The sequence below is a fragment of the Setaria italica genome, chromosome V, assembly GCF_000263155.2.
Source record: "Setaria italica strain Yugu1 chromosome V, Setaria_italica_v2.0, whole genome shotgun sequence".
In the NCBI taxonomy this organism is placed as follows: Eukaryota; Viridiplantae; Streptophyta; class Magnoliopsida; order Poales; family Poaceae; genus Setaria; species Setaria italica.
This window is the reverse complement of record NC_028454.1, coordinates 38,428,802-38,455,341: the sequence shown is the minus strand read 5'-3', so window position 1 is coordinate 38,455,341 and position 26,540 is coordinate 38,428,802. Positions and strand designations below refer to the sequence as shown.

Below are 26,540 nucleotides of genomic sequence, written 5' to 3'. Positions count from 1 at the left end.
TTGTAGTACACTGAACTCTTCCAACATCTTATAAATGATTTCTAAATGATGTATACAATTGCTGCCAATTAGAAATAAATTTATAAAGTAGCAAAAATTATTGAAAGTAACAATTACTATAAACTATAGGTAATCATTTGTAGAGGTCTGAACGATATTGCCACAGGTGCTCAATGAGGTCATCTTCAAGCTGATTATGAATATCTTTGTCCCTTATATTCTTGTAATTTTTAATAAACTCCTGAAGTTCAGGTGCTTCATCGTGAGAAATCTTCACCTTTTCTCCTACCCCATCATGATTTAAATATCTTCCTCATCGCGCTCATCCTCAACTATCATGTTGTGCATAATGACACAAGCCCTCATGATTTGTCCAAGGTTATCTTGATCCCAAAATTGAGCTGGCCCCCTAACGATAGCGAAACAAAACTGTAGAATCCTAAATGCTCGTTCCACGTCCTTCCTACAAGTTTCTTCAACAGTTGCAAAATATTTCTTATTGTTACCTTATGATTCAGGTATGCTCTCCACAATTGTGGCTCATGAGGGATATATGCCATCAGCAAGATAATAACCCATTATATATTCGTTGTTGTTAATGGTATAATTCAACTTTGGAGCTTGACCTTTAGCTAGCCGTGCAAATAAAGAAGACCGGTGCAAAACGTTGATGTTGTTGTGGGAACTAGGCACCCCAAAGAAAGCATGCCAAATCCAAAGATCTTTATCTGCAACAGCTTCAAGTATAATTGTAGGCTCATGCACATGCCCGGTATACATACCTTGCCATGCCGAATGATAATTTTTCCACCTCCAATGCATACAATCAATCGACCCAAACATACCAGGAAAACCTCTACTCTCTCCAATGGCAAGTAATCTAGCAGTATCATCTTCATTAGGTGATCTCAAGTACTCATCTCCAAAAACCTCAACAACAGCATTGACAAACCTTCTCAGACTCTCAATAGCAGCACTCTCACCAATACGGACATAATCATCTGTAGCATCAACTGCTGCTCCATAAGTTAACATCCGAAATGTTGTAGTAATCTTTTGCAAACTAGAAAAGCCAAGTACACCGGCAGCGTTTCTTTTCTACACGAAATATTCATCGTGTTCCTCTACGGCATTCCATATGCGTACAAACAGTGTACGCCTCATTCAAAACCTGCATGTCAAGAGTAATGAGACACATGTATAATATGAATCTTTTGAAAAAAATGATCCAAATAAATCTATTGTTTACATATCGTCATCTCAAATAACTATGTCCGTACATAGCATCATCTGAAAAATAATCTTGATGTAACCTTTGATGCCCTGCCTGTCTGTCTCGCCAAAGTACTCGATGACTTATGATAGAACCACGATGTTTTGTTTCATCATCGGACTCATCCGCATTCATGACCACATGAGTAACAGAGAGGAAGAAATTATCATCGTCATCATCTGATGACGAATCCAGCACCAGATGCATCGAAAGGCTTCGTCGACTCATAGCAAATCTTGGATGGCTGGCACCAGACGCAGGGGCTGCCGGCATTGCACGGCGCAGTGCGCAGGGGCCTTCCCTGAGCAGCGTGACTGGGAACCGGATAGAGACCCTACGTAGGGGCTGCCGGCGTTTGGAGAACGCCGTGCGCACCTGGGGTTTGGCGACGTGATCGTGACGATGGCCTGGGAAATAAAATGCTTGGCGACGCGAGGGTTCCCATGCTGCTTCGCAAAAAAACGGATTCTAAAATGAGCCCAATACGATGACGTGGCCTGATTTGAAATATTGGGAAGCTAGTTTTTAGCATTCTGCTGTGAGTTGATATGTTTTTGGAGGGAAACTTTTTACATAGCCCTCGATACCTCGTTTTGAGGGAAAAAAAATTCAAGAACTCTTGGAGTTCCTCTTAGGTAACATATTGCAATTACAAATAGGAATATACCTCACACCTGGGCATTATTCCCCCTCTCCCACACCCGAATGTTACCCACACGCCATCACGCATTCACGCGTCCTTGACCCCGAGATCGAGCCAACCACCGCCGCCGCCCTCCGGCTCGCCCCCCACCATCCCTGGCACCGGCGGAGGTTCACTGCCGTCCTGGCTCCGGCGAGGTCCCTGACTGCCTCTTCTTCCTGTTTCTCTACTTCCTTCTTCCTCAGAGCCGGAAGAAGCTAAAAGGATCCAAGCAATCGAGACAGAAATCCAAGAGAGAAAAGGGGAGAAAACAGTGGCGGAACCGCCCAAATTAACCTGACTAAAATGCATTGAAGTCGCCTGACACACGATTATGCACTTTAAGCAAGTCAACTTGGTCGACCGTCGGATTTCCTCCGATAAACCACATAAACAGGATCGAGAAGCATCGCTCACGCGAAGGTGAGTAGCACAGAGATTACAACATTCCATCATGAGAACATAGTTCAACAATTTATTACATCAGAGTTTTCAAAAGTTCAGACCGAAATTTGCAAGGTTCGAAGGTCAAAAGAAAACAGCGGAAACTAAACGTCGATACATGACATCACGACGGAGCCGATCATGACATAAAAAATTCCTTCCTTCACCGTTCGAGGAGGGATTCCACTCGACTGTCCAGCCTGGAGGAAGCTGGGTCGGCCAAGTGGTACCCGCAACCAAAACTATTGACATTACCTGAAAAAGATTAGCCACAACAAGGCTGAGCAACTAGTACTCAGCAAGACTGACCCGTCGGGTGAAAAGCTCTACCAAGACCTAGACATGCAAGGCTTTCTGGCTCTGGGGTTTTCTTGCCAAAAGCGTCTAAAGTCAGTCCTTACTTTCAACATTTTAGCTCATGTTCTACGTTCTTTATCTAGTCTAGATTAGCAACTTATACTAAACAAGCATGATTTCCAAGCAAGTACTTAACAAGCATCAACTTTAATCTCATAATCATGTTTCATCTTTACTCAGTGCGGAATAGCGATCAAGTAGTTCCAAACTGTGAGAGGCAGACGAATCGATTCGAATTTAATAATCATGCATGGCAAACCTAATCTCCCGACATCCGCGCACCACGAAGGGTCGCTTCATTTGTCAGCCGTCCCCATCGATCCCTTAGGCACGTGTTAGGGCCAACTTCCTTTGGCATGCAATGCTCCACAGTCCCGGCCTATTGCTGCACTGTGACCGCACTTGCACCCACATGATGCACCATGGGAACGACGTTCCAAGGACAGCCGGAGGGTATGCCACGCCCCAATTCAATCAGGTACTAGGCTTCCCCATCCCATACTAGGTATGAGATTAGTACTTTCAAACACTTGATCACGAACGCCGACACGTTTCGACCTTAGTCCATTTTCATTTCGACAGACGGGGCAATCCACCAAGTGTCGAACATAAGCCTGACCCCGTCCGTCGTCCTTATAGTTGCGACATAACTGAAACATTCAACTCCTATAACTCGCGAGTGACAGGAGATCACTCGACTTTTACCGCAACCTATTAAGCAATGCAACTACTCGGCCTTAGCAACTAGTATTCAAAAACAAGGTACTAAGTTTATGCATCTAAGGTTCCATTACAACTCCTCGAAACGTAAATGCGCAATCAAGTAATCAATAATATTGCATGAACTCAAGATAGGGATTTATGCTCCGGGGCTTGCCTTTAGGAAAAGCTTGCGGGTCTTCGGGGTCTTGCTCTGGTTCGGGCTCTCCTTCGAAGGGATGCAGTTCTTCGGCGGGGTCTTCTTCCGGTGCCGGGTGAAGCTCGTACGTTCCGTCGGCGAGATTCAACTCTACACGGAAATGCAATGCAGGGGTTAAACATTTTAGATGGTTATTTCAACACACTCATGTTTTAACACGGACACTTGTAGCAAAGCTACAGGAAAGGTGGGGGAGTTCAACTTCTGTTGGTGGAGAGCAGGATGAGAGGGTCGGGTTGGGAGAAACTTAGGGTCTGACCCTCAGGTTTAAGGAAAAACCGTACCGAGGTCCTCAGACTCAACACAGAGGAATTCCCGAAATTATTTCACCGATACCCTCGGGTCAAAGAAAAAGTTACAGCCGAGCCCTCGGGCGAGGCGGACAAAGGTTGGCGAACTGACAGGGTCGGCGAGGCGAAAGGAAGAAGGTCGGGCGAGATGAAAAGAAAAGGGGTCGGGAGAACCGAAACAAAGGGGTCGGCCTAAACGAAAAGGAAGGGTCGGGCGAGACGAAAAGGAAGGGTCGGGCAAGACGAAAAGGAAGGGTCGAGCGAGACGAAAAGGAAGGGTCGGGCGAGCCGGACAGGGAGGTTAAGTAGCTTACCTCCAGGTCTACCGGTGGAGCCTTGGGGTCGAAGGAGTAGACTTGGGCGGAAGGTTGTACGCACTAAGGCTTGGCGACGGCGAGGCTTCGACGGTGCTCCTGCGGTGGCGGAGCTTCTGGTGGATCACTGGCAAACTCTCTGGTACCGCGCGGAGGAACAGGCAGCTGGTGGGTTGGGAGAAGCGGCTTGAGGGTGGCGGCAAAGTCGCCGGAGTGTGGGGTGGCGCAAGGGGGTGAGCTCCACGGAAGCTCAGCGGCGGCGCGGGGAGAAAGCGGTGGTTCAGGTACGGCGGTGGCAAAAGGGTGGCATTGCCGATGAGGGGGTTCCCTTTTATAGGGCCGTGGTGTGGCGGAGGGTCGAGGCGGGGCTCCGGTGGGGAAAGGATAAGGTCGGGTGCGGCGAGTGCGCGGGCAAGACGGCCATTGGCCGGCGACGCCATTGGGCAGAGGAGGCGGAGCTCCAGGTGGTCTTCGGCGGCGATTAGCCTTGGGCGGCGCGCGCCTGGGGCTTCCGGTCTGTCGGGCGGGCGAGGCGGAAGGGCTACCGTGGGGGTTGGGCGAGCGGGCGGAGGCGCGGGACGTCGGGGGCGTGCCAGCTTTCTCGGTGGACGGGCAGAACAGGGTTGGCGGAGCAGAGCCGTGGCAGGCGGAAGGCGGCACGCGCGCGGCCGGCGGTTGGCTGGCCAGACGTTCGCTCCGTCCTGTCGCGGGCGCGGGTTGGGCGCCGTGGCTCTCGTCCTGTCGCTATCGCGCTGGTGATAGGGCGCCGGCGAGATGCCGGTGGCCGGCGGCCGCGCGGCGCGCGAGCGAACGTGCTCTGGCGCGCGGGCGTCAAGGTTCCCTTCGGGCAGCAAGCCCGACCAGCTTTGGAGCGATCCTTCTCCGAATCTTTCGACACAATTTCCGAAACTCCCTTAAACAAACTTGCTCAACTCTGATCGTTCTTCAACTTTGTTTAAGGTGTTGGTTTTGATTGTGAGAGGATTCAAAGATATTTTACGCCAAAGTTAGCCAAAAATCTGGAATTCCAGACTTAGGATTTAAGGCATCCGGGGTGAGTTGACTGGTTTACCTCACTTTGACCGGGATTTTGAACAAGTTCGAGTCCGATTTGGATCTGGGTCAGTGTGACAAAGTTGGAACACACTCGAGGTACTACAACTTTCATTAAGGCTCTGACTCGAGTTTAGATAAGGAAACGGGAGATGAAAGCTTGCAAGATGAGGGAAAACTCGAATTCCAGGACTAGATTTTCAGGGTCCTTTAGAAAAACCAGCTTTGGTTGCTGTTTTTGACTTCCTTCCACTCCGAATTAGTCAAAGTACCTTTAACAAAAGTTGTTGGAATTAAAAAGTTTTACAACTCTTATTTGGGCAGAAACTTAAGTTTGTATATAAAATTTTCAAGCTTTAATTCAAACTCCAAAAAGAGCTTCTTAAGTTTATAAAGGTCATTTCACTTCTTAACTTAGGGATTTTATTTATCACTGGTTTATAGTTAAAAGTACTTAATTTAGGTAGAGTTGTTACAGCCTACCCCCCTTAAAGGAATCTCGCCCCGAGATTCAAGTGCAGAAAGAACTAGTGTGGCTGGTGCGACGTACCTCCTTGATCGAAAAGAAAACCGCGGAAGTTCGCGTTGAGATATTCTTCCGTCTCCCAGGTCGGTTCGTCTTCCGTATGGTTACTCCACTGAATTTTGTACATCTTGACCATTTGCCGACGAGTATGTCTTTCCTTGCTGTCGAGGATCTTAACAGGATACTCCTTATATGATAAATCGGGTTCGATCTCCAATTCTTCCGGGGGAATGATTTCAGTTGGAATCCTGATGCACTTCCTGAGTTGCGAGACATGGAAAACATCGTGTATCGTTGCAATCTTCTCTGGAAGTTTAACTCGGTACGCTACGGGTCCACACGCCTCTACAATCTCATAGAGACCAATATAGCGCGGAGCTAACTTAGCCTTTACTCCAAAACGTTGTACACCTTTGGTCGGTGAAATCCGTAGATATACAAAATCCCCAACCTTAAATTGGATGGGTCTTCTTCTTTGATCGGAATAGCTCTTCTGTCGAGATTGGGCGGCCTTGAGATTTTCGCGGATGACTCTCACTTTTTCTTCGGCCTCTATGACCAGGTCAGGTCCATACACCGTTCGCTCTCCGGGTTGCGACCAGCTCAGTGGGGTCCGGCATCTACATCCATACAAGGCCTCGAAAGGTGCCATTTTCAGGCTAGCTTGGTAACTATTGTTGCAGGAGAATTCCGCTAATAGCAAACACTTGTCCCAGTTCTTGTCATAATGAATAACACAGGCACGTAACATATCTTCCAAAATCTGATTAACCCTTTCAGTTTGCCCGTCGGTCTGAGGATGATATGTGGAACTACGGATCAATTTAGTGCCAAGTGAAAACTGCAACTGCTCCCAAAAGCGTGCTACAAACTGACTACCTCGATCAAAGATGATCGTTTCAGGTACACCATGTAAGGAAACAATTCGATCAAGCTACAGTTCTGCATATTTCTGTATGGTGTGGGTGGTGTGTACTGGAAGGAAATGTGCCGTTTTGGTTAGTCGGTCTACTATAACCCATATGGAGTCATGCTTGCGGGAGGTATTGGGTAGTCCGACTATAAAGTCAATGCTTATGTCTTCCCATTTCCACGAGGGAATGGGCAGCGGCTGCAAGGGGCCAGCTACCCTCAAGTGGCTTGCCTTGACTCGCTGACAAGTATCACACTCTGAAACATAGCGTGCAATGTCGGGTTTCATCCCACTCCACCAGAAATTTTGTCGGAGGTCGTGATACATCTTGGTACTGCCGGGGTGAATCGAGAACTTGGAAAGGTGTCCTTCGTCCAGAATTTGTTTCTTAAGTTCGGGATCATTTGGAACTACCAGTCGAGCTTCATAAAGTACCATTCCTTTCCAATCCTGTCGGAAATGTTTATATCCCTCGTCCTTCTGTGCAAGTTTCCCTTTGATAAGGTTTATCTCTTTGTCCTCTAGCTATGCTAGAATGATTTGGTCAAGCAAGGTGGGCTCTAGAGAAATATGACTTAAGGTGCCGTGGGGAACAATCTCCAAGTTGAGTTTAGCCATCTCATGAAACAGGGTCTCGGCATAATTAACCGCCGATAAGCAGTTACAATCGATCTTGCGGCTGAGGGCATCTGCAACTACGTTGGCTTTTCCTAGGTGATAAAGCACTTCTAGGTCATAATCCTTGATTAATTCTAACCATCTCCGCTGACGCATGTTGAGGTCTGCTTGAGTGAATATATACTTAAGACTCTTGTGATCTGTATAGATGTTGCATCGGGTTCCCATGAGATAGTGCCTCCATATTTTCAGAGCATGCACGACTGCCGCTAACTCGAGATCATGAGTAGGGTAATTCAACTCATGTGGATGTAACGCTCGCGAGGCATAGGCAATGACTCGGCTGTCTTGCATAAGAACACAACCAAGTCCAGTGCTAGAGGCATCGCAATATACATCAAATGGCCTAGTGGTGTCGGGCTGAGCTAAAACCGGCGCAGAAGTCAATAATTGCCTCAAGGTGTGGAAAGCTTCTTCACATTTGTCGCTCCACACAAACTTACTCCCTTTCTTCAGCAGTTCCGTCATTGGCTTAGCTATTTTTGAGAAGTCAGGGATGAAGTGGCGGTAGTAACCGGCTAAACCAAGAAAACTTCGAATCTGATGAACTGAAGTGGGCGGCTTCCAGTCCATTACTTCTTGCACCTTGCTTGGGTCTACTGCTATACCATCTCCGGATATGGTGTGTCCCAAGAATTTAACACCGTCCAGCCAGAAGTCACATTTAGAGAATTTGGCATAGAGTTGGTGGTCTCTTAAGCGTTGGAGTACAGTATGTAGGTGCTCTGCATGTTCTTCTTCATTCTTCGAGTACACCAAGATGTCGTCAATGAATACCACGACGAATTTGTCGAGTTCGGGCATAAACACCGAATTCATGAGATACATGAAATAAGCTGGTGCATTAGTAAGCCCAAACGACATGACTAAGTACTCGTAGGTCCATATCGTGTAGAGAAGGCAGTCTTTGGAATGTCGCACGGGCGGATCTTGATTTGATGGTAGCCAGAACGGAGGTCAACTTTGGAAAACACTCTAGCTCCAGCTAATTGGTCGAACAGAACATCAATGCGGGGTAGGGGGTACTTGTTCTTTATCGTCACCGCATTGAGAGGTCGGTAGTCCACACACATTCGCAGACTATCATCCTTCTTTTTCACAAACAAGGCGGGGCAACCCCAAGGTGATGTACTTGGGCGAATAAAACCCTTTTTCAACAAATCATGCAACTGAGTTTTCATTTCTGCCAGTTCGGCTGGTGGCATCCGGTATGGTCTTTTTAAAATTGGGGCGGTACCTAGTTGCAACTCAATGGCAAACTCGATATCTCTCTCAGGCGGCATACCCGGCAAATCATCTGGAAACATATCCGGGTACTCGCACACTACTGGGATATCTTCCAATCGGGCTTCAAACACGGGATAGGCACAAGAAGTTTGGCACTCTCGGGGAGGTAAGTGTATAGTTGAGCGGCCATACTTGGGTGAATTTAGATGGATTGCCCTGGCAGGGATATCTAGGGTCACTTGGTGTCGGGTCATCCAATCCATACCCAAGATAACATCTATTCCTTCTATCCCTAGGGTAAGCAGGTCTTCCTTAAGAAGGGTCCTCCCTAACTGGATAGGTACTCTGCGGCTCATTTGGTGTGAAGCTACCTTTCCACCCGCGGTAGAGATGATGTAGGTACCTTTGGTGTGACAGAAATCTAACCCACACTTAGCACTGATTCTAGTCCCAATGAAACTATAAGATGCTCCTGAATTAAACAGAATAAGGACGGGTTGATCACAGATAGAAAAGGTACCCGTCATCACTGGTGCGCCCTCTGGAAGTTCAGCAAGGGTGGTGAAGTTCAGCCTGCCTTGTCGGACCTACACCTTTGGCTTCTTCCCCTTGTTGCCCAGTGTATTGCTCTGACCGGGTCGTTGATTCTGGTTGCGGGGGCAGTCCTTGGCGAAGTGTCCTGGGTTCCCGCAAGTGAAACAGTGGTTTCCAGTGACCGGGCGCAGCGACATCGGGAGAGCAGGGCGGGACCCTTACGGCTGGAAACCGGGGAAACGAGGTGCTGCCTACAGTGGAGGTCGAGCAACCCATCTCCCAGGCTGTGCGGGCCTGCGAGGTGCTTGTGGGGGAACCATTCTGTACTTCTGGGAAGGCGGGCTGGGTGCCGGCATTGGGGCCTTCCTTTTCATGTCGGCCATGAGGGCCCTCATGCAATCTTCCTGGGAAATTGCCAGGTTCACCAGTTCATTGTAGGAACCCATTTTGATGGGGTTCAGCCTTTCCTTGAGCTCCAAACTCAAGCCTCGGCGGAAACGGTCCCTCTTTTTCTCATCGGAGTCTGCATGGTAGCCTACATAGCGACACAGGTCATTGAAAGCCTGCGCATAGTGCAGGACATCGTGGCCTCCCTGGGTGAGAACCAGGAACTCGTCGAGCTTGCGCTCCAGGAGACCTTCAGGGATGTGATGGCCCCTGAACGCCGTCTTGAATTCCTCCCAACCGACGACGTGGTCGGCCGGCTGCATGGCGTGGTAGTGATCCCACCACAGGAGAGCAGAACCACGCAACTGCTGCGCGGTGAACCGAACCTTGTTCTCGTCCGGGCAGTGGGCGGTGAGAAGAGAGAACTTGGACTCGATAGTGCGAATCCAGGCATCGGCGTCAAGTGGGTCCTCCGTCTTGTGAAACAGAGGAGGCTGGGTCCCCAGAAAATCCTCATAGCAAGCAACATGTGGCTGATGATGGGCCCTTCCTCCCTGGGGCTGCTGCTGCTGCCCCTGAGCGATGTGCCTCAGCAGCTCGGTCTGGGCTGCCAAGATCGACTCGAGGGTGGTCAGAGGCGGAGGTGGGGGAGGCACCTCGCTGCCACTTGGAACAGAGCTGGAGCGTGTGCGATGTGCCATCTGCAAGATTCATCTTTCCATTAGTTCCATAACCTCAGAAGTATTCCAAAAATGTGGGAATGTATGTGTTAAATCCGCAAATGCAACTCTTGCAACACAACACATATCCTTATTAGGAGGTGCACATATCTTAGCTAGCAACTAGCCCGTTTCTGCAGCATCATTTTATCCTTGTTACCGATCGGAAAGGTATTTTGATCCACGTTTTGTAGGGTCCCCAAGATCCGGTTTCTCCTCGGTTGATCTGCACACACCCTTGGGTGAGCCAAAACCTAATCCCCGGGGTCCCACTAATTCCGACCTTTGGTGCCGGGGTCGGGCGAAATGGAGCTTCTCAACACGGGGTCGGACGAGGCGGAGACCTTTGAACACGGGGTCGGACGAGGCGGAGATCTGCCGCGAGGGGTCGGGCACATCCGACCTCGTGACTCGGGGTCGGTCAACTTTGGACAGGCCCACAGGAGACGGGTGTGTGGTCACAGCACCAAAACCCACACAACTTGGCATCCACGGCGTGTCGCAAAGGGTCAAAAGTCGAGTCAAGAGTGAAAGAAAAACAGGAACTGCTTTCACTAAGATCATTTCATTGCTGGTCTTAAAATACAGGAGGAGTACTCAACTCAAGGCTAACCTATTACATCATTGGCCAAAATATAGGTCGCCGAGGAGTAAAATCAAAAACAAAATAGAACCGCTCAACCTAGTTTGTCATAACTAGAAGTCGTCGAGGTTGCCCACGGAGGCAAAGCTAAGGACCGGAGAGTGAGCATCACCAACTGGAGGCTGCGGTGAGGCATTCTCATAGTCCATGCTCGAAAAGCCTTCGATCTCCTCATGCTCCTCCTCCTCCTGGGCCATCGGCTCATCCAGCTGCACCTCTAAGGCGTGGATGGCATTAAGCTCATCGTGATGCTCCTGCAGGTGCTCATTGGCGTTCGCCAGCTCCATGTTCACATCATAGAACTGGTCAGCCAAGATCTCCATATCGTGCTCCATATCCACAATCTCTTCCTCCAAACGAGTAATCTTGTCATGCATCTCAGCAATCTGAACATCCTTCTGTACCAGCTCGAGCGACTGGTCCACCATGCCACTCTGCACAGTAGACAAGGCAACCTGGTTAGCCACTGCCATCCCAATCACCGTAGCCATCGCTCGGCTCTGCAGCTCAACCATCCTGTAGAACACATTCAGGCAACGAGCTGAAACAAAAATCATGCGGTGAGGATCCATAAGCCCGAGCAAGTCCATATGCTTCATACGATCCAACCAGTCCGGGTCCCTCGTATCCCGGGCAGGGAACAACCCAATCGGGTCTAGCACGATCTCAAGAGGGTGTGCCCGGCAGAACTGGGTCAAGGTCTGCAAGGTTGCGAACTCCCAGGCGTCATGGAGCGTGTGTCCCTCAGCCACCACCTACAACGGCGGCCACTGTGGCTGATCCGGAGGCGGGGGTACCCGCACGTGTACGCGGCTCCGCGGAATCCCGTGGTCCTGGTACGCACGGCCCGCATAAACCGGCGGCGACTGGTACCCGAAAGAGCGCAGGGTGTCCCACAACACAGCTGGAAAACCCTCGTAGTGAAGGCACCATGAGTAGGTGGTGCCCTCTGTACCGACTGCCAAGTGCACGGGCTGCGCCATCTGTAACCAAGGGTCACGTGAGAAACGGGGTTAACACTTGGAAATCAAACAGATTTCTGGTAGTTAGAGAAAAGCTCATAACTCAGCAAGTATTCCTCCAAAATTTCTCAAATTTTTCCATCATGTTCTTTAGATAGCGCTTAACAAGTTTGGCATTCAAAGGTAAGGCTAAAACAGAACCTAACAAGGTGATAATCTCAGATTCCCATTAAGTGTACCTGCTGGAACTCTTCCGACCGAGTCAAGATAAACTGAATATATCTTCCAAACCAGAGACTTAACAAAACCGAAACTCTACCAGTAAATCCTTCACTAAGTTCTGAAAAACTTTGCTTAAAGGACTCCTCGCAGAAAAGGTCCTTAAGGTGGTCGAAACAGCAGAAACTCTACTGGTGTGCACTTTGGGCTAACAGCCAACAGGGGGTCACCAAACTGATCACAACTCTCAATCCAAATGGTAGTACCTTGTGGCAGTTTTACTTGGGAGATTTAACACAACTTTCTTATACAAAGTTTCTGGAGTTAGCATGGCGGAAAAAGGACAGCTAGACAATCCTTAACGCGGTGCATTACTTTTTACGACGTACTCGAGTTTGGTTTTATTTCTGAATGCATGCACGTCCTAGTCGTCCTCTCAACCAAAAATAATTGCCAAAAACCTTTGGACTTACGTGGTTAGTGCCGGTGGCAAGGCAACAATACGGCTCTCACTATAATAACTAGTCGAGTTACTAGGCATCGTTTCGAACGCAACGTTTGTTAGTGTACCTGCAGAAAAACACAACACAGCTTGAACCTTCCGTGCCAGCACTCACGAAAGCGTCCACAATCATTACCGTTCACTATAGAAACGGCACCCATGCGTTTAACGCTGCATGGACAGCGCAACAATCGTGGAAATAGGTTCCTTTGAATAGAATCCTATAACCCTTCGCATTCTCGTGATGCGGAATCATGCACACGTGTAACAAACGTGGGCGAACAACCGTGACGATAGGCTCGTTGGATTCGAACCATACCATCCTTCGCATATATTAACACACGGAACCTGCGCACGTATAATAGACGTGGGCGAAACAACCGTGATGATAGGCTCGTTGGAATCGAATTCCCATCACCCTTCGCATACTCGCGATGCGGATTTCGGCACACGTATGATAGACGTGGCAACAAGTACTAGAAGTTAGAAGATAACCAATAACTATTAGCCACCTTAAAAAAACAACCCCAAAATCCCCTAGGGCTCCTCGAACTAAACTCATCCTTAGCGAACTTATGAACTTCTCGAGTTTACTTCTTGCAAATTTTAGTTAGAAAACGAGTTTTAAGGTTTGTTGTTCTCCGTACCGTGCTTCGAGCTCTGATACCAGCTATGGCGGAACAACCCAAATTAACCTGACTAAAATGCATTGAAGTCGCCTGACACGCGATTATGCACTTTAAGCAAGTCAACTTGGTCGACCGTCAGATTTCATCCGATAAACCACATAAACAGGATCGAGAAGCATCGCTCACGCGAAGGTGAGTAGCACAGAGGTAACAACATTCCATCATGACAACATAGTTCAACAATTTATTACATCAGAGTTTTCAAAAGTTCAGACCGAAATTTGCAAGGTTCGAAGATCAAAAGAAAACAACAGAAACTAAACGTCGATACATGACATCACGACGGAGCCGATCATGACATCAAAAATTCCTTCCTTCACCGTCCGAGAAGGGATCCCACTCGACTGTCCAGCCTGGAGGAAGCTGGGTCGGCCAAGTGGTACCCGCAACCAAACTATTGACATTACCTGAAAAAGATTAGCCACAACAAGGCTGAGCAACTAGTACTCAGCAAGACTGACCCGCCGGGTGAAAAGCTCTACCAAGACCTAGATGTGCAAGGCTTTCTGGCTCTGGGGTTTTCTTGCCAAAAGCGTCTAAAGTCAGTCCTTACTTTCAACATTTTAGCTCATGTTCTACGTTCTTTATCTAGTCTAGATTAGCAACTTATACTAAACAAGCATGATTTCCAAGCAAGTACTTAACAAGCATCAACTTTAATCTCATAATCATGTTTCATCTTTACTCAGTGCGGAATAGCAATCAAGTAGTCCCAATCTGTGAGAGACAAACGAATCGATTCGAATTTATTAACCATGCATGGCAAACCAAATCTCACGACATCCGCGCACCACGAAGGGTCGCTTCATTTGTCAGCCGTCCCCATCGATCCCTTAGGCACGTGTCAGGGCCAACTTCCTTTGGCATGCAATGCTCCACAGTCCCGGCCTATTGCTGCACTGTGACCGCACTTGCACCCACATGATGCACCATGGGAACGACGTTCCAAGGACAGCCGGAGGGTATGCCACGCCCCAGTTCAATCACGTACTAGGCTTCCCCATCCCATACTAGGTATGAGATTAGTACTTTCAAACACTTGATCACGAACGCCGACACGTTTCGACCTTAGTCCATTTTCATTTCGACAGACGGGGCAATCCACCAAGTGTCGAACATAAGCCTGACCCCGTCCGTCGTCCTTATAGTTGCGACATAACTGAAACATTCAACTCCTATAACTCGCGAGTGACAGGAGATCACTCGACTTTTACCGCAACCTATTAAGCAATGCAACTACTCGGCCTTAGCAACTAGTATTCAAAAACAAGGTACTAAGTTTATGCATCTAAGGTTCCATTACAACTCCTCGAAACGTAAATGCGCAATCAAGTAATCAATAATATTGCATGAACTCAAGATAGGGATTTATGCTCCGGGGCTTGCCTTCAGGAAAAGCTTGCGGGTCTTCGGGGTCTTGCTCTGGTTCGAGCTCTCCTTCGAAGGGATGCAGTTCTTCGGCGGGGTCTTCTTCCGGTGCCGGGTGAAGCTCGTACGTTCCGTCGGCGAGATTCAACTCTACACGGAAATGCAATGCAGGGGTTAAACATTTTAGATGGTTATTTCAACACACTCATGTTTTAACACGGACACTTGTAGCAAAGCTACAGGAAAGGTGGGGGAGTTCAACTTCTGTTGGTGGAGAGCAGGATGAGAGGGTCGGGTTGGGAGAAACTTAGGGTCTGACCCTCAGGTTTAAGGAAAAACCGTACCGAGGTCCTCAGACTCAACACAGAGGAATTCCTGAAATTATTTCACCGATACCCTCGGGTCAAAGAAAAAGTTACAGCCGAGCCCTCGGGCGAGGCGGACAAAGGTTGGCGAACTGACAGGGTCGGCGAGGCGAAAGGAAGAAGGTCGGGCGAGACGAAAAGAAAAGGGGTCGGGAGAACCGAAACAAAGGGGTCGGCCTAAACGAAAAGGAAGGGTCGGGCGAGACGAAAAGGAAGGGTCGGGCAAGACGAAAAGGAAGGGTCGAGCGAGACGAAAAGGAAGGGTCGGGCGAGCCGGACAGGGAGGTTAAGTAGCTTACCTCCAGGTCTACCGGTGAAGCCATGGGGTCGAAGGAGTAGACTTGGGCGGAAGGTTGTACGCACTAAGGCTTGGTGACGGCGAGGCTTCGACGGTGCTCCTGCGGTGGCGGAGCTTCTGGTGGATCACTGGCAAACTCTCTGGTACCGCGCGGAGGAACAGGCAGCTGGTGGGTTGGGAGAAGCGGCTTGAGGGTGGCGGCGAAGTCGCCGGAGTGTGGGGTGGCGCAAGGGGGTGAGCTCCACGGAAGCTCAGCGGCGGCGCGGGGAGAAAGCGGTGGTTCAGGTGCGGCGGTGGTAAAGGGGTGGCATTGCCGATGAGGGGGTTCCCTTTTATAGGGCCGTGGTGTGGCGGAGGGTCGAGGCGGGGCTTCGGTGGGGAAAGGATAAGGTCGGGAGCGGCGAGTGCGCGGGCAAGGTAGCCATTGGCCGGCGACGCCATTGGGCAGAGGAGGCGGAGCTCCAGGTGGTCTTCGGCGGCGATTGGCCTTGGGCGGCACGCGCCTGGGGCTTCCGGTCTGTCGGGCGGGCGAGGCGGAAGGGCTACCGTGGGGGTTGGGCGAGCGGGCGGAGGCGCGGGACGTCGGGGGCGTGCCAGCTTTCTCAGCGGACGGGCGGAACAGGGTTGGCGGAGCAGAGCCGTGGCAGGCGGAAGGCGGCACGCGCGCGGCCGGCGGTTGGCTGGCCAGGCGTTCGCTCCGTCCTGTCGCGGGCGCGGGTTGGGCGCCGTGGATCTCGTCTTGTCGCTATCGCGCTGGTGATAGGGCGTCGGCGAGCTGCCGGTGGCCGGCGGCCATGCGGCTCGCGGCGCGCGAGCGAACGTGCTCTGGCGCGCGGGCGTCAAGGCCCCCTTCGGGCAACAAGCCCGACCAGCTTTGGAGCGATCCTTCTCCGAATCTTTCAACACAACTTCCGAAACTCCCTTAAACAAACTTGCTCAACTCTGATCGTTCTTCAACTTTGTTTAAGGTGTTGGTTTTGATTGTGAGAGGATTCAAAGATATTTTACGCCAAAGTTAGCCAAAAATCTAGAATTCCAGACTTAGGATTTAAGGCATCCGGGGTGAGTTGACTGGTTTACCTCACTTTGACCGGGATTTTGAACAAGTTTGGGTCCGATTTGGATCTGGGTCAGTGTGACAAAGTTGGAACACACTCGAGGTACTACAACTTTCATTAAGGCTCTGACTCAAGTTTAGATAGAGAAACGGGAGATGAAAGCTTGCAAGATGAGGGAAAACTCGAATTCCAGGACTAGATTTTTAGGGTCCTTTAGAAAAACCGGCTTTGGTTGCTGTTTTTGACTTCCTTCCACTCCGAATTAGTCAAAGTGCCTTTAACAAAAGTTGTTGGAATTAAAAAGTTTTACAACTCTTATTTGGGCAGAAACTTAAGTTTGTATATAAAATTTTCAAGCTTTAATTCAAACTCCAAAAGGAGCTTTTTAGGTTTATAAAGGTCATTTCACTTCTTAACTTAGGGATTTGATTTATCACTGGTTTATAGTTAAAAGTACTTAATTTAGGTAGAGTTGTTACAAAAACAACAGCAACAAGCAACAGATCGAACAAGTGCAGTACTAGCAGTAGTATTAACGATGGACAGGGCTCAGATACAGGAAGAGGCCATGACGACGCCCGTGGACTACTGCTAAACTAGAGTTCGATCTAGGGTTCAGATAACCAGCATATCCTCTCCCAGGGAAGGTGTCCTGCTATTACAAGCCATCCGACAGCAAAGCAAAAGTAACGATACAGAGTTACTATTTCCGATCTGTTAACCAGGTGAAAAGCTACAGCTATTACAGAAACAATAGGAGCCGTCCGATGCGCCATCGACACTTCAAAAGAATCCCGTGAAATGACCACTTCAGCTGCCGACTTCACTTGGACGCCTGAAACGTTATCTGAATGGCACATTCAGAGCTTGCTGCGTACAAAGTCCTGACAGGAGCTCGCCCCACCGCCTCTGCCTCCGACAGGCTCCAGCAGCGCCACCGCCGCCTCCCGCTGCCTCCTCGTACCGCAATTGCGGTGGCGGCGGCACGTCGAAGCGGACACTGTGGTTGACGGTGCTATTCCTGAAGCGCTGCAAGTTGGCCATGACCTTCTGGAAGTAGAACTCCGCGGCGTCCAGCGTGTTGCTGAAGTACATGAGCAGCGTCCGGGGCAGGTTGTCCGGGACATCATAGAGACAATAGAGGAGCAAACATAAGCCCCGCCTTATCATAGAGGGCCATCATAGGGAATGGCAGGATATCAGAGTCGGATGCTTCGGAGCATCACGCAATAATGTAATCACATCACAGTAGGATAGACTGATTTAATACTTACGAATGCCGACTAATCGAACTTACAGAGTTGGCCGCACAGTTCTTGGACGAACTCGTACTCCCTAAACTTAATACTTGATAGTGAAACTCGGCTAAACATGATAAATGAAGAGCTATTTTGGCACTCCATTTAATTTAAGATAATCGAATCGCCGCCCATTGAAAGGACTGCAGTGAATATATGTTTTGTTGTCATCCGTAACGTAGACGCAATTATAGGGCTTAAGTTCGGGAAATCCTGCGCATTAAGCATGAAGGAGGGTTGAAACCAATGAAAAGCATGTGGACACTCAGGTTTTTTATCTGAACAACTTTTTGCTCAGCAAGATCCACCGTGTGAACCGTTACTTTGTCAACATCTATAGGCTTGCAATTGGAAACATGGGCTTAGAGCTTGAGGTCTTGTCTGGGTTCTGGCCCAAATAGACTTCTATATCAATACTATCTAAAGTTTTCCAGCCCAGTTCAGCTGCTACAGGTACAGGGCAGAGCGGCGAAGGAGGCAGGCCTAGCAGAGGAGTGGCAGCCGCAGATCGGCTCGATGCAGAATTGCCGACGCCATCGGCGGGCAGAAGCGGAGTGGGATCGAGTCATCGAGCGAAGAGGTTGACGAAGAATCGGGGATGGGTGGGAGAACTACAGATGTGGTTCGACTAAGAGATTTGCATCTGTAGTGTTCCTGTGATTCAAGTTCGTGACCATCGCCTTCATATTCAGGATTCTTACAAGCCTGCCACACCCTCCGCAAGAGACGAGGTATGGAATGGGCATTAGAGGCATTGAGACATTTGGGCACGGGGAAGCACGGTGTGCCCACAATGGCAGGTGTACTGGTTTACTCCCAAGTGAAGAAGATGACGCAACAGCAAACTAACTACGCGCTGGTAATAGGTAACGTCTTACCCATCGGGGCAACGACTCGATGCGCGCGAGCTGCGGACACACCACATCCTGACGCCTGCCAAGCGCCACCTTTTCCCTTCCGTGGTCCAGCTTGGATACTTGTTTTTGCTGTGATTTCTGCTCACTAATTAGCCACGTGCAAAATCAGCAACAACGGCTGTTGCAACAGCTTTTTACCATATAGAAATGAGCGCAGGTTCCAAGGGGACAATACAGACTTTATTGCTATACTTTCCATTGTACACATCAGCAACTTTGCCTACATGGAAAAACCACAAACCTTGCAGTTTCAGCACCGTTCCGAAAAATTCCTCAGACTTGTCATCGAGACAAAGAAAAGGAAAAGAAAGAAAGAATGGGCCCCAAAAATTCTTTTCACGACTGCATGTGTCGAGTATCCACAACATGGTCTGCGTCCGGAAAAAATGTCAACCGATAGCAGCACTTGCTTTGCCCTATGTACTGTGTCAAGTCGCAAGCAGGAAACACACTGGAATCTCATTCGATTTCCTTAACCACCCTCTAAACCTGTGTCCAGTCACCAGACTGAATACATCTTGTCTTCTGCCGTCATGTTTACGCGAGCTTCTCCATGAAACTGCCCAATCACAACAAGGAATCTGAAGAGGCACGGCAAGGATAAACCAAGCAATGCCGAGCCAACTATGTGGCATCATTCTGTAACCAACAGATTTCCAATGGCAGAAGCAACCTGCCAACAGTTGTGACGATCTCTCGATGACATATGTGGATTTCCATTTAACGTATACGAAGTATAGGCTGAAGATCAAGGCTCATGGTACCATGACTATGAATCATATCGAACTCCAGATGTGAAAGAAGAGAAAAACCCAGCTGCTGGTCCAGGAAGAATGTCACTTAGCTTACCGACCTGACCATCAGAAAGCATGGACCCCCATCTCGATGTGTTCTCCCCAAATTTGCTCCCGACCTGATAAATAGCAGACATGAAGATACTTAGGTGAATATTCATATCAGTTAAAGAAGCATTCCAGGTTTAGGTTGTGTCAATAAGGTTCGCGAATGGGTGTTGACAGAACATCAGAATTTGAATTTCGTTAAAAGAAAAAAAATGTCTTCCCATTTCCAAGCTCAAGGACTACATGAAAAAAGTAAAGACAGGACAATGTTGACTTCAAAACGAAATGTTATGTCCTAGTGATAAGAACAAGGTATAGAGCAGTTAGTGCTCGATTCATTTTGCCTGTTTCGCTAGGATAGTTTCCTAAGCATTTCCTATCATAATGACCAAAAACTTCCCAACCAAGCGGAATGAATCTTGATGGACAAATTTCATGATTGTTGATTTGTTTAGCTTATGAATTGAAGTTAAAAGTATATGAAATTGTAGCCAGTTACTCACCTGGGTAACAAATGACTTAAACAATGGAGCAGCACCAACAAGACTTGCATTATCGTCAAATTCTGGTGCAGTAGATCTATCACCATTTGAATATGATTTCCAAGGACCTTTAGATGCGTTGTCACCAGAGGGTGACTGTAGTGATGTTTTGTGTGGTCTTGATGATATAGCTGGGGCACTGCAGGCAAAAAGACAAATAAGAAACTGGTTAAAATCAACAAACTAGCTAATGCATTCTTCTTCTTCACAGGCCACCCAAAATCCCTCTTAGAAATTAGAACTCCTAACATGGGTTCCTAAACGAAAAGACTGTCTTGGCATTTAGCAGATTAACGACTGCTATCAAGATCACTGCCTGTTACATGCTCCAGAATAATGGCATAGAAATACATCAAGTTTTACTACCATCCATGAATATCTTATCAACAAATAATGTTAAGCAAACTTTTTCTTTATTACTTTATCATAGATATTTCCGCTGATTGCACTGGTGGGTACAAAGCTGATAAGTTAGTTTGAGCATGAAAGTAGCATCTTTCAAACTTGCCTAAAGAAACACGCACTTAGCAATGATATAAATCTATATTTAGTTACTTATACATGACACTGATTATTTACCTGATCGGTAGGTACTTGAATCTTGGAACCTGAGAGCACCTCATGATATTCGAATCTGTATTTGACTTTGTTGGTAATTTTTGTACAGTACCAGTGTACATGTGATTCAATTGGACCAAAAAACCAAAAAGAACAACATAGCGCTTGTAAGATTGCTTCTCGTTCTCCCACAGGTAAGGTTCATACCTGTTTCAAGACATTTTGTTTCAGTTGGTAGGAATCTAATGCAGGAGTCTTAGTTTATATCTCACATATTTTGATGACTTGACAGGTATAACAATTTAAAATGGAAAAGTTCTTACGTGGCCCAGTCTATCGGATCCAGTCTCTGTGAGAGCTTATTAATTAACTTGTTTATAGGCTCTATGGCAGCTGAATCTGCCTGTGATTGTGACTGTTTTCTCCTGAAGGAAGACTTGGAGATGGTGCTTGGTAAAGAATCCTGTTTTGTCTGTGTTTCAGTAGTGATGGTGGAAGAATTTTTGCCTCCAGATAGGACATCACCGACGAAACGGAGGTCTAGCAGTATTTGCAGAACTCCTTTCTCTGAAACCTGAGAATTCCCAGATTCAATAGACACAAGGAAATTTTCATAAATATTGATGACCTGCATACATTTAAATAAAAGTTAGATTCATTGATCATGTTACTTGAAAGACCTATACTGCCAGGTTCATATGGAATCAATCATCAGCACCAATTGAGACTGTGTCGTCTAAAAATCAAATTCACTTGGAAGATTTATGGAGCTCAAGTACTCATGCCGTAATACCTATTGTCTAGATGAAGGCACTAGTTCCAGTTTGGAGATAACATGGCCATCTAAATAGAAGAAGATTACTATTTATATTTTAAAAAAAGAAGAATTATTTCTTAAATTGCAATAGTTTGACTAATAATCTATTCCAGTACTGGACAAATACGAATTAGACTTTCCAGGACAAATAACGGAACAAGCCAAAGAATTTTGTTTCTTTTTATGTGGCAGTGTTGTTGTAAATTTATCATTCTAGTGTGAAACATCTAAAATCCAACATTCATCATGCTGGGTTCCTGGATAAAGAATCAGCAGATAAAGTTATAACTTCCAAAAAGTCGATTGTAACAAATTAGACCAGCTAAGAAGCTATTTTGTGGTTTATGAAGTCCCAAGAAGAAACATCTTAATTACAAGTAAATCAAAGAATGAACACTTGGATTATGACTAAAGGTTTGATAAAATCCTCCAGTTTTTGTTGCACCATAACTGTTTGTGGACTGTAACGGGGACATACCTTCTGCAGTAGCTCCCATGCAAAATTATGCAAAATAATTCGGTCCAGGATGTGCCCTCCAACTTTATGAATCTCCAAACATGCTTGATAAAGAAATGATATGATGTAAAATGAAGGCATTGATGGAAGAGCTATTTTCATCTCCAAGGGACCCTCAGTTGTTTCCTCTTGTTTGATGACTGTGACCTCCCAACCCTGACAAGGCAATCAAACCAGAATTGAAACCACTAGAATTCCACAAAACAATGGGATTTTGGTACACTAAATAGCTTGAGATTGATGGTGTGGCTAAAATAGTGAAATTTTGTAATTGACTTAGGCAAGTGCACACCAGTGGTGCTAAGCACCTGATAGCTCCTAAGCAGGCATAGCCACATAGGCAGGCTAGGTGGCAATTAAGAGATATGAATGATGGTATTGCGCCTAGTGATCTAGTCATTGCCTAAGTGGGCAAGGCGGCAGCCTTTTAAAATAGTGGCACATATTTTTCTATCTCCTCAATCAAACTCAGAGAAAGGTGCACCTTTAAAATTCACTCTTGGACATCTCATGGGACTTGCTCCCAAAGTTGCTGTTCGTCAGGCAAGACCAAAACCACATAAACTAAGGGGGTGTTTGGATACACCCCCATAAATTTTAGTACCCGTCACATCGGATGTTTGGATACTAATTAGGAGTATTAAATATAGTCTAATTACAAAACTAATTACACAGATGGAGTCTAATTCGCGAGACGAATCTATTAAGCCTAATTAGTCCATGATTTGACAATGTGGTGCTACAGTAACCATTTGCTAATGATGGATTAATTAGGCTTAATAGATTCGTCTCGCGAATTAGTATAGGGGTTCTGCAGTTAGTTTTATAATTAGCTCATGTTTAGTCTTCCTAATTAGCATCCGAATATCCGATGTGACCCCTCCTAAAGTTTAGTACCCCGCATCCAAACACCCCCTAAACCTACCTGCTATTTTCCTTAATTCCCCTAGTCTTTCTAGGAATCTAGGTACAATGAGATATTGCCTTCTATCTGTTCAGAGATGTCCAATAAGCTACACTAGATGTCCTTATCAGCATCTGTTGATGTCTTAATGATAATATGAATAAAATGCAGTTGTGTAATTCAACGCTACAGTGTAACTCTAACAATGATCAGAACAACCAGCAGGTTTGAAGGCATACCCTCAAGGGAGTTGAAGAGGATAGTGAGTCATCTTTATTGAGATCATATGAAAGAATATGAGATAATTCAGTGGACACCCATGCTATCCATACACTATGAGCCATGATGCAAAGTGACTGCAGGGTCTTGTTGAGTTCATCGAGTCTTGGGTTGGATCTATCCTCAGCTCCAAACAAAGATATGGCAGCAGCAATAGTTTGTCTCCTGGGGCTATCCGAGAATTGCATTCCAGGGCTCCTGGGACTATCAAATGTGCGCCTTCTGGGGGTAAAAGATGAAGAATCAAAAGATGCCCTTGAATGTCTTGGTGTAGGTGATGATAACCTGGCAAATGCTGCACCACCAGCCTCCTTCACCCACTCCCTTGGGGAACCTAGTATTAGAGGTACATGACTTGAGTGGTATCTCAATGCAAACAAGAGACGACCAATGAATAGAGCCCTCTCCGCTATAATAGATGCTGCAGGTATGTCATTATCCTCCTTTTTGGTCCCCAACAAAGCCGAGAGTTTTCTGAGCTCAGTTTCTAATTCTTTCAGCACTCCGGAGATGGTCCTGTAGCATTTCTCTTGGAGGTATGGCACTAATTCCTTTAGTCTTGGGGCTGAATTATGTGACTCCACAAAGCATAACAGATCATCCAGAATACTCTTGCATTTGCTGTCAATTGCATTCCTGATCCGACTAACTTCTGGTCCAAAATATGAGGTTAAGCAGCTGTGGAAATCATTCTCATCAGCAATTGGTTTCAAGTGTGCCAAAACTCCTCCTTTCTTGATCTTGGACTCTGAGAACCAGAAACCACCACCATTTGAAGATTTTCGCAGGTATGAAAGGAAATCTCCAGCATCCTTTGGATCAGCGTTGGCACCAATAGCATCAATCGATTCCTTCACATTAACACTAGCACACAAACTATCAAGGTCTGAATGCAAAATGTCCTTCATCCGCCGCACAAATGCTTCCTCCATCCAGTCCTCAAAAATATCCTTGCCGCCCTTCAAAATCAACCCACGGATCTGATCCCATGGCGATTCAATCTCCGACCCAAAGACGCTCTTAAGCCACTGTTCCAAACTCCCCTCCAATCCATCCCTCCCATCTAGCGCATCACGTACAAGCCTTTGCACTGATCCAAGTAGCTCCCCACTCCCAATAGCATCAACCAACTTTTGCCCCGCAGCAATTACACCAAAAATTTCAGCACAACATTCCTTGAGCCAATCTGTACAGGCACATGCTATGACATCTGGTTCAAGCAGCACCATTGTAGCCTCAAGCTGGTTCATGTGCTCCTTCCAAAATTGTGATTCCTCGTCAGGGTCTGGGAGGCCGCCAAACAGCTGCTCAGGCGGTGTCTTCTCAAGCACCGTCTTGAAGAACAGCGGCATATCACTGAGTGCAGGCAAAAACAACTGGCCAACGTGGCCAAGCGTGATACGCACGATCCTCGCTACATCGCACAGCACGGAGGTGTAGGATGACAGATCCGAGGCGAGCCCGGTTAGGGCATGGGTGATCCAAGCGCGGCGCGAGTTAAGGAAGAGCAGGAGCGCCTGGGGCGGGGCGAGCAACGGGGCGTCGATCGCAGCCACGGCCGCGAGCGCGTCCGCGTGGGCGGCTACGGGAAGGCGGCGGTCGGCGAGGCGCTCGCGCGCGCGTTGGGCGATCTGCGGCCGGAACGCCTCCACGAGCTGCGCCTGGTGCGTGAGGAGCGGGAACCGCGCGGCGGCCGCGGCGTCGCGGGAGAGCCGCCCATGCACGACCTGAGCCCGCAGGTACCGGCCCGCCGCCTCCAGGAGGAGGCCCTCGTCGAGCCGGCCCCAGATGTGCTCGGGCGTGTCGACCAGGTACTTGGCGCGCGCGGCAAGCGCGTAGAGCCTCGCGCGCCCTCCAGCGGACGGGGACGGCGAGGCGGCGCTTGCGGCGGGGGACGTCTCCGGCGGCGGCGAGAGCGACGAGAGGGAGCCGGAGATGCGGGAGAGGTTGTCGGAGATGGAGTCGGAGGACTGCTTGATGAGGAGGATGGAGTCCGCGGAGTCGAGCAGGTCGCGGTAGCTGCGGCCGACGAGCTGCCGGAGCTCCTCCTCCTTGGCGGAGATCTCGCGGCGGGTGGCGCCCTCCGCTGCGCGGATCTCGGGGATGCGCTTGGTGCGGAACAACTCCTCGGCGTCGGCCGCGCCGCCGCCGCCGGGGACGGCCGCCGCAGGCATCGCGGCCGCGCTTGCCTTCGAGCGCGCGGCGAGATCCAAGAGGGGATCGGGAGGAGGGGTTGGGGAGGGAGAGACTGACTAGTGAAGAGGCACGTTCGTTTGAGTTAGCAGGACGAGGTGGGAAGGAAGGTGTTTGGTGGGGCCGATCATTAGTCAAGCGTGGGCCCCGTAAGTCAGGGAGCAAAGGCGTGGTGGACCGAGTGCTGGGAGCCTAGTGGATTTGTGTTGGGGAACGGTGGGGCGGTTTGTCAGTGGGTGAGAAAGTGGCCGTGTTGGTGCCTACTGCCTACGTAGTTGGGTGGGCCGTTAGCATCAGGATTTTGAGTCGACGGTAAAAAGAGCTTCAGGATTATAAGTTATGTTTTATAATTTACTTCTTTATGTATTTTTTTCAGAAAAAAGGTTGTTTAACATTTTTATATAAGTCTCAATAAACTTAAGATATTTTGAGATAGAACAAACTGAGAAGTATTAATATTAGGAGCAACATGACTGCATGAGTACATTCATGTCCGACCAAGTGCCACATGAAGGAAATGATGGTTCGATTACTGACACGTGGGCATGACACCGTCACGGACTCACAGTGTGTCACATAAGATCGATACTTTCATAACCTACTTGAGGTTTCAATCGTATATGTGAAAGCTAATACCATGGTAAATTTTCAAACGGAATGGCATATAAGACGGTACGATCGAGGCTTTTATTGGTGCACGATTTTTCTCAAAAAGAAAAAAACACGTAGAGTGAGAGTATACATTACCTAGACAGTGTTAAAATACTGAAGACTTGAGACGGAAGGACCCTCCTAGTCTAGTTAATGCTCTCGTTATGCTTGTACAGCATGTGATGCAGATGCAGCTCCAAAGTCCAAACCATTTCCCTGAGAAGATTGACTTTGAACGTGCAATTTGCTTCAACATTAAGATTCATGGGCGTCAACTTTGGGAAAGTCCTCTTTCGTCTCTGAATTTCCTAGCGCATCGAACTTTTTATCCATGCATAAAAAAATTGCAGCATTGGGAACCTAGAAAACAGAATAGTTCACCATTTAAACCGTAAAAACCATGAGCCGGTGATGCTAGCTGGTGCAATTGGACCACTGCGAACCGGTTGGACGGCAGATCTTATATACTAGGTGGAACCGGTGAACCAGTTATTTAGTGAATCAATAATTAGGGGGTGTTTGGATCTTTAGTCTTGACTAAAATTTATGTCACATCAAATATTCGGAGACTAATTAGGAGGACTAAACATGAGCTAATTATA

General features: G+C 47.9%; 1 protein-coding gene and 1 pseudogene across 1 annotated transcript; both read right to left on the bottom strand.

Moving 5' to 3' along the window:
• Nucleotides 1-300: 300 nt before the first annotated feature.
• LOC101783553 lies at nt 301-17,590 on the bottom strand (annotated as a pseudogene).
• A 1,193-nt stretch (nt 17,591-18,783) lies between these two features.
• Nucleotides 18,784-25,359, bottom strand: LOC101785810 (conserved oligomeric Golgi complex subunit 1). The gene is made up of 6 exons (XM_004970109.2): nt 23,055-25,359; nt 21,873-22,067; nt 20,901-21,205; nt 20,599-20,784; nt 19,981-20,158; nt 18,784-19,548 (listed from the first exon to the last, which is right to left on the bottom strand). The coding sequence occupies exons 1-6, from the start codon at nt 25,266-25,268 to the stop codon at nt 19,405-19,407; spliced, it is 3,222 nt and encodes a 1,073-aa protein (XP_004970166.1). The 5' UTR covers nt 25,269-25,359; the 3' UTR covers nt 18,784-19,404.
• Nucleotides 25,360-26,540: the final 1,181 nt, after the last annotated feature.